This window comes from Chrysemys picta, chromosome 3 (assembly GCF_011386835.1).
Source record: "Chrysemys picta bellii isolate R12L10 chromosome 3, ASM1138683v2, whole genome shotgun sequence".
Taxonomy (NCBI): domain Eukaryota; kingdom Metazoa; phylum Chordata; order Testudines; family Emydidae; genus Chrysemys; species Chrysemys picta.
Genome location: NC_088793.1, coordinates 188964610 through 188978731, shown reverse-complemented (window position 1 = coordinate 188978731; position 14122 = coordinate 188964610). Strand labels below are relative to the sequence as shown.

General features: G+C 39.7%; 1 protein-coding gene across 3 annotated transcripts in view; it reads right to left on the bottom strand.

Annotated features, from left to right (window-relative positions):
- SANBR (SANT and BTB domain regulator of CSR) overlaps positions 1 to 14122 on the bottom strand; it is a 43301-nt gene that overhangs the window by 6323 nt on the left and 22856 nt on the right. For all 3 annotated transcript variants that reach the window (XR_006176092.2, XM_005305645.5, XM_042857231.2), the window contains 9 exons: positions 13031 to 13117; positions 12806 to 12916; positions 7855 to 7978; positions 7157 to 7309; positions 6517 to 6662; positions 6013 to 6112; positions 4343 to 4375; positions 2541 to 2640; positions 108 to 199 (listed from right to left, as the gene is read on the bottom strand). Coding sequence is in view for 2 of the 3 variants with exons in the window: in XM_005305645.5 (XP_005305702.2) it covers positions 108 to 199; positions 2541 to 2640; positions 4343 to 4375; positions 6013 to 6112; positions 6517 to 6662; positions 7157 to 7309; positions 7855 to 7978; positions 12806 to 12916; positions 13031 to 13117 (946 nt within the window). In the remaining variant the exon portion in view is untranslated. The remainder of the gene's footprint in view (positions 1 to 107; positions 200 to 2540; positions 2641 to 4342; positions 4376 to 6012; positions 6113 to 6516; positions 6663 to 7156; positions 7310 to 7854; positions 7979 to 12805; positions 12917 to 13030; positions 13118 to 14122) is intronic.

The window sequence follows — 14122 nt, the reverse complement described above, 5'->3', positions numbered from 1 at the left end:
CAGAAAAATGCATTCATGAATACATTTAAGACCAGCTGCAAAAATTAAAGAAAAATTCCTCATTAGACTGACTGAGTTGAATAGTCCATTTCACAACTCAGATTTACCTTCTCCATTGGTTTCTCCTTTTTTTGAACACTAGGTGAAGAAACTTGTTTCTTTGGATGTTTGATTAACTTCTTTGGCTTTTCTTTTCTCCCTGTTAATTAAAATAGTTGAGGATTATATTTGCTACTAAATATTTAAAACATTTAAAAAAAAATCACACTGGTTGAGCATAGGGACTTCCACATTCCTACACACATGAGACATTGACCTGGATATTTTTCCTCCTTGGTAAAGCTATGGGGTGGATAATGATAAAATGGGACCAACATCCACAAAGCACAAAGGCAAAACCCACTCACATGCTTCCCCTAAGAAGCATGCATGAGCTGAAGTTTACAGTGCAAAGAAATTATATGTAATACATACACTTCCTATTGTAAATATAATGTAAACATGCATACACTTAATACATCCCTAAAAATGCAAGTATGGACCAAAAAAAGTCTTGATGATATTAGAATGCTTTCTGAAGTTTTCACTCTGGACATTCTCTGTCCTGTGCAGACTGATTGCTCCAACCCCTTCTGTCTCCTTTCCTTCCTTCGTGTTTCCATCTAGTTAATTTCCTCCTGTCATATCCCACCAAAAGGATTTAAACAACATAAAAAAACTGTGGTCCTAAACATGCCAACTACCAGACATCAAACTCTTCACTCTGCTTGTATGTTATACCCCTTTTCCCACCCTTTGTCTTGTCTATTTAGATTGTTAGCTCTTTGGAGGAAGGGGCAGATTTTATTCTATGTTTGTACAGAGTTTAGTACAACAGGGCACCAATCTCAGTTGACCCTTAGGCAACACTATAATAAGCACAATGAACACCACACCTCACTAATTTGCACTAATTTCTGGAAGATCCGTTGCAAGTTGAAGAATTCTGTGAATTAGTTGAATGATCAAAGAAGTCTCAAGGGTAATGTAATTTGGCATTTTTTCCTGACATGTAATTTAGTTAAAACTAACACTTCATTGTTTACTAGCAAATGTTCTACTATGTGATTTGTAAAAATCTTACTACTGCACTCTAGAATTTTTGCTTAACAGATTACCTGTTTCCTGATTGAGAATTAGCAAGGTTCTGTTTGAGAGAATGTATATTATACATGCTCTATATATAAAAAATATATATATATCAACTGAATTTTACAAGAGTTCTGCATCATTTTTACATTAAAACTTCACTCACTACATCTCCCTTGTTTTGGGGGTTTCTTCCTTCTCTATCCCCCATTTAAAATTTCTCTCTCTCTACTTTTCTTCTGTTGTATATCTTGGCTATTTTTTCCATGTGTCTTTTTCAGTTGCTTTTCCCCATACTATATAATACTCTACCATGTTTAGTTTCCTTTTCTCCAAGGACATCACTTCTCAAGAAGCACTTTTCTGATTTTGCCTCTCTCTCTCTCTCTCCCCACACCAGTCTCCATGCTCCTCTCTACCCCCACCCTCACCATTCCAAGAACAGCAGAAAGTTCTTGGCCCTAAGAGCCCTCCCTCCTCTTTCCCAAAATCCCTCACTCTTCCACCCACCCAACTTGAAATCAAGGCCCTTCTTCACATCTGTCCTGATGGAAACTAAGAGCCACATACCTCCCTCTGGATTTCCTGCCTTGTCTCCTGCTTGGGTGGCCAGGGGAGTGGCCAGCCCTGCAGCACTTACTTCCTGCAGGCCACGTTAGGCCTTTGTATGTATGAGAGAGACTGCAAGTTAGGGCAGGAGTGCTGCCAGCTTTTCTGCCGCCCTAGGCGGCGGAAGGTCCCGCCCCAAAATGCCGGCCCCCACAGAGGCGGCAGAAGGTCCTGCCATCGAAATACCGCCGTGATCGCCGCCCCCCAAATTGTAGTGCCTTATGCGACCGCCAAGGTCACCTAATGGGTTGCGCTGGCCCTGAGTTAGGGGGAAGAATCAGTGCAATCTTAGGAGAATTGACACAGCCTGCCTTTCACTTCTGGTCCTTACCATCAATAACCAGTGTTTGCAAATGAAGGAGTGGGACCCTACAAATGCTGCTGTAGAGGACACAGCCACATGGCTAGTAACCTGAGGCCCCACTTCTGCAACATTAATCTAGGAGGTGACAGGAGGAATAAAACTGCTCTGATAGCAGCCCTTCCAAGGAAGGGAACAGACCATACAGAATATAGCTTTAATCTGTCTCATACGTATGAGAACATTGGATATGTGTACTTTCCTATTTGTGAGTGTTTACTGCTGGAGCTGATGACTGGAAGAACACAGGTAAATCTGTGTATCTAATATATGTCTCAGAGAAAAAAAATAAAAATATAAATTCAAGTGAGACATTTTGTGATAGGGTTTATTTTATTTATTTCTATTTGAAGTTCTTTTACCAAAAAGAAAACTTCTGCCTTGTATTCTAATCCCTAATTACCAAAAAAGGATTCTTGTAATAACAAACAGATAATTGTACCTGGTTTCTTGTATACTTCCTCTTCATCCCCCACTTCATCCTCAGTGACCTCTGAGCCAGTGGTATACTCGTCCTCTTCTGATAGCAATGACTGTTGTTTCTAAGCAACAGGAATAAAGTACCACTAAAGGTCACTATCTCCTCAAACTCTACAGGTTTTCCATATCATTAAGTTTTTTTGTTGTAGTTAAACAAGGCCGAGTGCCAGCTATTTTTGTTAAACTAGTTTCCAGACTTTTTTTTTAGCTAATAGACAAGTTTCACATATTTCCAACAGCATATTGTTATGTTTGCAGGCTTCCTTGCCTACGTGTTTTACATGTACTGGGTTCTGACCTTAGTCTAGAAGTCAGGGAGAACAGCAACAATGCAACCTGCTCTGCCCTGGGGTGAGCATCCCTGGTGTGAAACTGCTCAAATGATGTAGGATTGTGTTGGATAAGTTGCACTGGCCTGTGCCCATAGAGGTGATTCAAAATCAGCATGTTTGAAGGTCATCATAGAGGCAAATGGCAGAAGGTACCCACACTCTTCATTTCATTAGGTTATATTATCCTCTCTGTATTTTGCAATCAAAGCCCTTTGTGGCAGTGACCTTTTTAACTATGTTTGTACAGCGCCCAACATAGCTGAGCTCCAATTGCTACTGTAAGACAAATTAATAAGCGAGATACAATGTTGCTTTCACTAATTTGTGCACCACACATAAAAAGAGGTACTCATCAAGCACCACACACTATGCTCCTGTATGGAGCTATATACATTTGTTTTTATATGTTGGGCCAGATCCTCAGCTCTGAGACAGACTTTTTCACTAATGGAGCAATACAAAGGGGCCCCCAAATTAGCTTAATCAGATTCCAACCAATTCTCCTACCGCATATCCAACTCTATGCCACCCCCTTTACAAGCCCCAACACAGGCAACATACTGGGATGTGACTGGATCACTGCTGCTTTCTGGCTTGGCAGCAATGCAGGATTGAGCCTATATTTCCAAGAATGACTAGTGATCCTGGGTACCCCAGCTGATGCACTTTAAAAAACCCTGCTTTTTGGAGGGTAGGTGCTCAGTACTTTCTGAAAAATCAGGCCCATATAAAGATGTCTCAAGCAGGGCACCCAAGTCATTAGTTATTTTTGAAAGTTTAGGCCATTGTTCTGAGGACAATGCAGTCTGGAAGACTGATGTTTGCCTGTTATTTATAAAGTGAATTAAAATAAGAAAATTTAATTCTTTTAAAATTAGTCCATAACAAACCCTGCTCCGCTGTGGAATAAAAAAAAAGATATATATATTATTTTCCTTTTTTAAAAGAGTACTCTTATTGTAGTTAGAAAGTTTGCTGTAGGATCTTATTTTGGAACTTCAGTCTCAGAGTCCTATTAAATTAAGTATGCCAGCACCAGCACTTTCAACGGTGAATCCCCTGTCTATGACAATGAATAGCAAAGGAAACTCAGCAATAATAGGAAGGAAGAAAATTTACAGGACTACAGCCTCCTAAAGATTTCATTGTAATATTTGGGGGAAAAAATTAAGGTATTTTTAAACAAGATATTGATTAAATTAATGTTTAACTTCCAGATCTGCTACACTTATAAAGCAGCAATTACTGTAGCATCTCCACATATATAGTGTTTAGATCTCACACTGAAATATGAGTTATTCTATAATTTAAAAATTAAAGCAGAAATAGGAAAAATGGCAGTGACATCAAGGTTATTTGTTAACATAAAAGAGCAACAAACATTTTAAACACATTAAAATTTAAAGCAGGATGAACTAGTTATTTTACTAACCAGCTGTAGAGTCCAGTTTTTCAGAGAAAGAAACTAGAAACAAAAGGCGGAGAAATGGTCAAGTTAATATACACTGTGAAACAAAGTAAGAGATTCAAATGGATTTATAAAAAAACAATAAGTATTTGTTCTGGTAAAGTACATCCTGGATTCTGCAAGGAGTTGTTCACATTTAACTTTATATATGTGAGTAGCCCCACTGAAATTTTACTTAGGTGTGTAAAGTTAAGCACGTGCATAAATCTGAATTAGTATTCAATTAAATATAGACATAGTAAATTTAAAGTCTTAGGTAAATCACCTCAGAATTTGCTTGAATACCTAAAGCTATGTAGCCAGTAATAAACACTTACATTATAGTAGCAACAACCTGAGTTAACCACAAGATTCTGTCTAGGCCAGCATTTGCAAACATTTGTTCCAGTACACATTTGTGGTTTTCTCTAGGCTGAGTCTTACTGCTACTGGGAGTTCGAGGCTAACTGTCTGGAACTGCTGTGTTATTCAGCTGTCATGGACTGCAGTGCATGAAGACTGCAAAAATACAACAGACTGCAGAGATTCTCTTTATACCATGGTTAGCATTATTAATGATCTATCCCAACTTGGCTTAAAGTGCACTGGTGTAATGTTGGAGTTGATTCATTGGTAGGAAAGAGCTGTGTTGTGTGTTACTGGGAGAAGTAATCTAGTCTATCAACAGAGGAAATGGACCAATGACCTTGATATCTGTTTTCCCTTGGAAAAGGCGGTTTACGCAATAAGAGGCTCTTCTGGGGACATATGAAAATACACAAGTCCTATATGGGGGTTTTAACATGTACCATTGGTACTGAAGTACTCAGTAGCTTACAAAATATCAAGTCGTGTGCTTTGTGACAAGCATGATGAGGAGGTGGTGGTTAGGATGGTAATTATGTTTTATAAAAGTATTTTATCTATTTTAAATGTTATGCTTAATATGGGTCTTTTAAAAATCTTTGTTGATGTTCAATGCAATTTCCAATAAACGTAAATAAAAACAAACAAAAAATACAGGCAGACCAACCAGGGAAAGGAAGTCTAAAGCTAAGAGGCCTTAATGGTGAATGCCCTGCCAGCAGCCCCACCTCACTTAATAATACCGACCTAGCTCTTATATAGCACTTTTCATCAGTAGATCTCCAAGCACTTTATAAAGTTTAAAGTGAGGGGCTTCAACTTGAGGAACTCTTCTGATCTCAAATGTGGCATAACGAGACATGGCAGACTCTCAAGTACCCAGATTTCAATTCACTTAGCGTTATACATACCACTTTGAGCACACTGAGAAGACAGCACTTGTGTAACAGGTTCTCTACATGATTCACTTCTTATTAATAGGATTGTGGGGTTCCTAACTAGCTTCAGTTTCTAAATGGTCTCTATGGTGTAGATATGTGGGCATTAATTGATTTTAACAGCTTTTGTTTAAAGAAAAAACCTCCCTGTTCCCCACTAAACCCACATTTTGGCCCTAAATTAGTGGGTAATGTCCCTGAAACCTAGGTTTTAGATTAACTAGGTTAGGGTTTGGTTTTTTGTTAGTTATTTTTAAGATAGCAGTAGGTCTCGATTGGATGAGTTTTCTAAGCATCCACTACAGTCATTAACAGAGAGAAAACAACAAAACAAAAGCAGCAATTACTCACAGCATTGATTTCTCCAGTTTTTGGGCCCCACGGTGTATTTGATTCTAACAGCACATCACATTCAATCCCTCTCTCATCACACAGCCCAATCCCAGAATCACTATAAGGAAGAAATGTTCATGAAGTATAAGACAATGATAGTTTTTCTATTTTACAAAGCTTAGAATCTGACCTTTTTTCCTCCCCATTGTGCTATGGATAATCTGCAGAACAGCTACATGGCTAGTGTTTTGAGAAGTACCTATATGAAAATATGAATAGAGGCAAGATTGAACTGTTACGAAGATAGAATTGTTTCACGCGTCTGCTTGAAATGCGACAGATAGCAATATTTCTGTTTCTTGTCCCAATTTCTAATTAAAATACTGGAAATATATTAGTTAAGTTTTAAAAATTCCACTACATTGTCTGTTTAGAAGAGGGGAAAAAATCAAATGTAAAATTTACTCAAGTGCTAATGTCAAATGTTAAGTAATTTCAGTAGCTTTAATTCAATTTTCTCACCTATTCTGATCTTTAGAAAAAGGTACAACAACAACATCTCTATGCTGAAGCAGATCATTCAATATTTTAGTAGTTTGATATGGCAGAGTATCCCCACCTTCACCTCCAGCCGGTAAACCGATCACATGATCCCGCACTTTACAGCCCTGTCATAAAAGAGAGAGACTATGTTAGATATATTGGCTTATGACAAAAGCTCATTTCACTAAGTACTGCACCGAGGGATTCCATATTCTAAGAACTCTCAGAACTTTCCCAGTCCTTAGTACTAGGCATCTTCCACAGGACACAGAGCTATATACAACTCACTGTGTGTTTCAATTGATGGGCCTGACCCCACTCCAACTAAAGTTAAATGGGAACTTCATTTTTAAACTCCCTGAGAAGCAGAACTTGGTCCAAGAGAATAGTTCCTTTTGTGCTTATTGGCCCATTCAACATGCCTGCCAGGGAACATATGATACACTGTGAATAGACTCAGCATACTGTACTCCCCCAGAGCAGCAGAGAAGACAGAAGGCCTGCAAGCAGTCAGTCAATCTCCCTCCTGGGCTGCTGCCCCTGACTTCAGGGAGGATCTTTACATCATGATCCAGCCCTATGCTGAGTCATTGCTAAAAGTGAAACATTAAAGTAGTACCTTTGGAAGTGGAGTAGGATCAAATCGAAGAATTTTTTGGTTACAGCAGGGATATATTCCAGTGCCAGATGTACCCAATGCGCTTGCCACACCGGGATAAAGAACTGGCTGTGCATGGTACTGGCAGTGAGAAAATTCAGTACATAGGAAAGACTATATAAAAAAGAAGAGATGACAGGAAATAAAATTCTGTCTAGTCACATGTTGCCTGTCAAAGTCAGAATTTTGGAGTACATTAGATATACATCAATTATTTACTTCTTACAGAAAGCTATGAGTCTCATTCAAACCTGGTCAGAGATTAGTCCTAATTTAGTCATACTGTTTTCATTTAAAATTCAGATATTCCAGTACAAGCTCATTTCCCATTTTTTTTCTGGCTACCTGAATTGTATTTGGGCAGAGCACAAAGGAGTTTAAAAAGTTACAGCAACAGCTGCTCCGTAGTTTTCATAACAAATCCCATTATGATTTCCCACTCTAGAAGCTATGGGGAAAAAAAGTCTTATTGGTCTCAAAATTGGTAGATTAAGTTTGGGGAAGAGGAAGGTATTTTTCTACCAAAATGAGGCCATCTGGAAAAAGAGTTCTTAATTATGAGTTAAAGCACAACCCCTCTCCATCCACCCACAAAATTATTATGTTGGTTTTGTTCCCATGCTGCCACAAAACAAGTGAGTGAAAACAAGAATACCCACTTGATTACATCTTGAACAACTCAGCCAATTGATAATTCCCCAGAGGCGCCAGTACACATCTCGCCAAGATTTTAATTCCTCATAAAGACTGATCAAGTATTCATGGACTTCCCAAGTTTTATCTCTGTAATAAAAGGTGCACAGTCAGGCTGCACATTATATTGTGAAGAGATTTTAGTCCTATATTTGTATCAATGAAGTTTGCAGAGAAAAAGCAAGGTGGAGGTAGGAGAACAACACACCTTCACAGAAGAGCTACCATAGCAAGAACATGTTATAGGACAATCAGCATTAAATTCAGACATCATGCAGCATCCCAAACTATTACCTAGCACCAAGGGCTTTGGACTACACTTATGTTAATACAAGAACAATTTAAGGACACTGCAACTCAGAGACCATTAGACCTTAGACATTAGAGGGTGCCACCGCCCACCTCAAGCTATGAAAGTCATAAGAACTAGAAATGATGGAAAACTATCAAGTTAGTGCAAGAGCTGTCTGATGGTTAGTAGCAAAGTAAGAGACACAGTGTCTCTGTGGATCTCTTGCTCTCTGGGCTAGTGAACATCTTCCTTAGTATCTAGTGGCAGGGAGGAACTGTATCATTCAAATGTCTGGAGGACATAGGGAGTAGAAGAAATCAAGCACACAAAGGTTGAGGGATATTTTAATCCCTTTGCCATTAGCCTCTGCTGCCGTGGAACACATCCATGTTGTTTTAAATAACGTCATTTCATTCCACTCTCTACACTTCAAATGGCAATGGAACTGGTTCCCAGGACAGCACTAGAAATGCATTTGTTGCTACATATCAGGGCACAATAGGTAGCAATGAAATGGTTACGTAAAGATTGTAAAGTTAGATGACTTCTTGATAAATATGTACTTTTGAGGCTTTAAAAAAAAAGTTTTTAAACTAGACTATACACTATTCTAGACTTAATTTCCTCCCACTGAAAAATGAGAGAGAGACTGACTTTCTTTTAAAACCCAAAAGAGAGTATTTAGCAGTGAGGCAATCTGGTCTGTGAAAGATACAATACTTTTTTTCCACCTTCACGCACTAACCTCATCCTGCCTTGGTTAGATTGTAAAAATCTTGAGGGCAGGGGCCAACTTTTACTCTGTATTTGTACAAAGGCAAACATAATGGGTACTGACACTTAGTGTCACCTCCACACCTATTTTTGTGTAATTGTGCTGCTATGGATATGCTAGCATTAGAGCTACTACTAGTCACCATTAAGCTTAATTTAAGTGTAAGAAAGGCCAAATTAACCGTGCCTAGGAAGGCAGCCAGAAAACAATACAAGGTAAATGCTCAGAAGCAATAAAAGAGGACAGGAGTAACTTTAAGAGGCTGTATGTGTGTGTGTGTGTGTATCTCTCTCTCTCTCTCTCTCTCACACACACACACACACACGGAGTTATGTGGCATCAACATACATACATAAGAATGTAACTAAGGTAACATAAGGAAGGTATTTAAAATTAGCTAATACACAATATTCTTAGAATGTCAGGATAAGGCTATGGCGCCAGCTGCCACTTTAGATGGAACCTACTTCACTGCTCTAGTCATCAGTAAAATGGTCCTTTGGATAGAAACCTCTCCCTGTTATTGGAATAACTGACAGGAGATAATAATGCATATTATTTTGAGGGCTGACACTGAACTGCTGTTAGGCTGATTTTAGTCCATCAGATCTGATGAAAAATGATGGAAATTAAATTAGCAACAGTAAAACTGTTAATAAAAGGGAACTAGAGTATGCCGGCCCTCATTAAGCGGAGGCAGGGAAATCCAGCCATATAGGACTGTGTCTGGACTAAAACAAAAACCAAGTAAATACTTGTGGTGAAGAACTAGCCATTTAACAAAGGAGAAGTTTGGAAAGCCTCTCTGACCAAAAAACAAAAAACAAAAAACAAAAACAAAAAAAAAACCCCACCACCTTAACCAGTGAAGTTTATTTTTATTTGTTCTGAAACTGGTTGAGTGTTTGATTTGACATCTTCAGATCTGAGACACAGTCAATCCAGACTCTATAGTTCAGAGTGTGGAACCATCACTAACAACTCATTTTGAAATGTAGCCCTTAATTCCATTTGTCTTTGGCTAAACATATTTTCAAGTCCTTAGGATGATTAAGTGATTAGCTCTGAATATTTTACATTTAAAAAGTTTAACCCAGCAAAAACTCCCAGTGATTTCAATTGAGGTCTTGTTGGATTAACAACAATGATATTGTGGAATAAATTGTCAAGTACAACATAGACTTATAGACTTTAAGGTCTAAAGAGACCATCATGATCATCTAGTCTGACCTCCTCTACATTGCAGGCCACAGAACCTCACCCACCGACCCACTCTTGAAATAGAGCCTTAATCTCTGGCTGAATTACTGAATTCCTCAAATCATGATTTAAACTTTAAAGACTTAAAGTTACAGAGGATTCGCAATTTACACTAGTTTAAATCTGCAAGTGACCCATGCCCCAGGCTGCAGAGGAAGGTGAAAAACCCCCAGGATCTTTGCCAATCTAACCTGGAGGAAAATTGCTTCCTGACCCCAAATATGTGGGGCACTTAGACTCTGAGCATGTGTAGAAGACCCACTGGGCAGATACCTGGGAAAGAATTCTCTGTAGTAACTCAGAGACCTCCCCGTCTAGTATCCTGTCTCTGGCTGTTGGGGATTTTTGCTACTGGCAGGTGCCGATGGGCCACATGCCATTAGACAGTCCCACATACCATCCCCTCCATAAATTTATCAAGCTCAGTCTTGAAGACAGCTCCCCTTGGAAGGCTGTTCCAGAACTTCACTCCTCTGATGGTTAGAAACTTTCACCTAATTTGAGTCGAAACTTGTTGATGGCCAGTTTATTTCCATTTGTTCATGGGTCCATATTGGCCAGCGCGGCAGGGGAGGGCGGCCGGAGCCCCGGGGGGAGGGCGGCGAGCCCCGGCCGGGGTTCCGCTCTCCCCGGCAGCCAGAGCGCTGGGAGGAGGGCGGCGAGTCCCGGTCTGGGCTCCGCTCTCCTCGGCGGCGAGTCCCGGCCGGGGCTCCGCTCTACCTGGCGGCCAGAGCGCCGGGGGGAAGGTGGCGAGCCCGCCGCGGCTCCGCTCTCCCCGGCGGCCAGAGCGCCGGGGGGAGGGCGGCGAGCCCGCCCGGGGCTCCGCTCTCCCCAGCGGCCAGAGCGCCGAGGGGAGGGCGGCGAGCCCCGGCCGTGGCCCCGCTCTCCCCGGCGGCCGGAGCACCGTGCCGCCCCCCTCCAGGTGCCGCCCCAAGCACAAGCTTGGTGGGCTGGTGCCTGGAGCCGGCCCTGATTGACGCTTAACTTAAATAAATACCAGGGAGGGAGAAGAGTTCTCTCGCTGATGTATTTATAGAGATCAATCATCTCCCCATAGCCGCCTTTTGGTAAGGCTAAACAAGTTAAGCTCTTTGAGTCTCTCTCATATGGTAGATTTTCCATTCCTTGGATCATTCTAGTAGCCCTTCTCTGAACTTGTTCCAATTTGAATTCATCTGCCTTAAACATGGGAGACCAGAATTGCACACAGTATTCCAGATGAGATCTCACCAGTAGAATGGTACTAACACTTCCCTGCCTCTACTGTAAATACCTCAGCTAATGCCTCCTAAGACTGCATGAGCCTTTTTCACTGCAGCATTACATTAACAGTTCATAGTCATCCTGTGATCATCCAATACCCGCAGATCTCTCTCTGTTCCTCTGTCACTTCCAACTGATAAGTCCTCCGCTTATAGCAAAAGTTCTTGTTATTAACCCCTAAATGCAAGACTTTGCACTTTGCACTATTAATTTTCATCCCATTTCTATTACTCCAGTTTACAAGGTCATCCAGATCTTCTTGTATATTCTGGTCCTCCTCCATATTGGCTATACCTCCCAACTTTGTGTCATCTGCAAATTTTATTAGCACACTCCCGCTTCTTGTGCCAAGGTCAGTAATAAAAATATTGAATAAGATTGGTTCCAAAACCGATCCCTGAGGAACTCCACTAGTAACCTCCCTCCAGCCTCACAGTTCACCTTTCAGTATGGCCCGTTGTTGTCTCCCCTTTAACCAGTTCCTTTTCCACCTTTCAATTCTCATATTAATCCTCATCTTCTCCAATTTAATTAATAATTTCCCATGTGGAACTGTATCAAATGCCTTATTGAAATCCAGGTAGATTAGATCTACTACATTTCCTTTGTCTTAAAAAAAAAAAAAATCAGTTATCTCAAAGAAGGAGATCAGGTTGGGCTGGCACGATTTATCTTTTGGAAAAACCCTGTTGTATTTTATCCCAATTACCATTCACCTCTATGTCGTTAACTACCTTCTCTTTTAAAATTTGTTCCAACACGTTGCATACAATTGACGTCAAACTAACATCATAACATTCCATTTGTATGAGCCTAAGAAAGGCAACAAGAATAAAAAAAAGTTGTTCAGGTGATCTGTGGGTAGATACTACAGTTTATAAATTTTGTATTGGATGGATACAGTAAAACCTCAGTGTCATGAACACCAGACTTACAAAATGGCCGGTCAACCACACACCTCATTTGGAACTAAAAGAACACAATCAGGTAGCAGCAGAGACACCCCCCCCCCCAAAAAGCAAATACAGTACAGTACTGTGTTAAATGTAAAGTACTAAACAAAAAGAAAAGCAGCATTTTTCTTCTGCATAGTAAAGATTCAAATCTGTATTGAGTCAATGTTCAGTTGTAAACTTTTTAAAAGAACAACCCCAACGTTTTGTTCAAAGTTACGAACATTTCAGAGTTACAAACAACCTCCATTCCTGAGGTGTTCATAACTGAGGTTCTACTGAATTTGTTAACCTTCTAAATACATAGTATTCGTAAACATACTCAATAGGATACATGTATAGAGAAAAAGTTATGTTTTCTATGCATGAAGCACCTTATATGAACATAAATAATATTTCCATGTTGATCTATGTTGATTTTTCCTGGAACACAAGGGACTCTTCTTTCTGTTTCTTTAGTTAAAAGCTTCTTACATAAACAGCATCTACAAAACAGTGAAACATAAAATGAAATACAACAGTATGAGTGGCACTTTGGAATGCACATATAGCCTACATAAATGGAGTAGAAACAAAGTAAGAAAAGAACATTACTACACCTGTACAATGTTGCTGCATTTCCCCGAGAATCTAGATTCTGGTACTCTGGATCAAACAGTCTCTCAATCTTCTTGCAGAAAAGTTTACTGTTGATAACAAATTTGCTCAGAACTAAATTTTGCTTTGTTTGCAGTTAATCAATAACTACATTCTGCTACTTTAAATGAGACGGTTTTAAGATGTTAGTTTCAAGATTTGACTTTTGCGAAGTTATACAATTTTCCTGTAAGAAATACAATGTGGAAAACTTGTTTCCATTGTGGACATCTGCCACCTTCATATACATTTGGCTATAGAAAAAGTCTTGGGCTGTGCTTTTTTAAAGTGGCCAAAAAGGACCCAATCCTACACCCACTGAGTTAATTGCAACAGTCTTGCCTTTATAAACATATTTAAGCCTATTACTTCCATAAACCAAGCATTTCGATTCTTGGTACCTATTCTGGACTATTAAATTTCCACCTTCCCCACCAACACTCCCATTTCTCTCTTTGTTGAGTCCTGTAAAGAGATTACTAGCTTCTCCTTTTCAAGAATAAACAGACACGTAACTTGTTACTATCTTGACCCACTGATAGGTGGAGGGGACACCAAGTTTTTCCTCCCCCATTTCTAAATCTATTGAAGCTACACCAAGGTCATTTCAACTATTGAAAAAAGAACTAACCTCTTCCAACTTCATTTGATACCGCTAACATTTTGTTTTTATTTATTTTTATAAAATAAAAAAATGCCTATATAAAGCTCTAGGTGTCCTAACCCAAAACCTGCAGCAACATTAAAATAGTTATTCAAAAAGGAACTCTGGCAGCCTGCCATCTACAAAAAGAGCTCCTTTCCACCCTGTCATTCTGGAAAGCACACTCAGCCCTCTCAAAAAACTCTACTGAATCCACATATTAGATCATCATCAGTCACCATACCATCTCCAGTTAATCTCTCTCTGTTGGATTTGGAATTGTTGCCCTCAACCCATTTCCCAAATAAACCCTGACATTCTACGATCTACACTACGAGCTGCGATTCCCCTGTTCATGTATACATACTTGTACTAGTTCTCATCCAGCTAGCACGAGTATAAATAGCAGTGT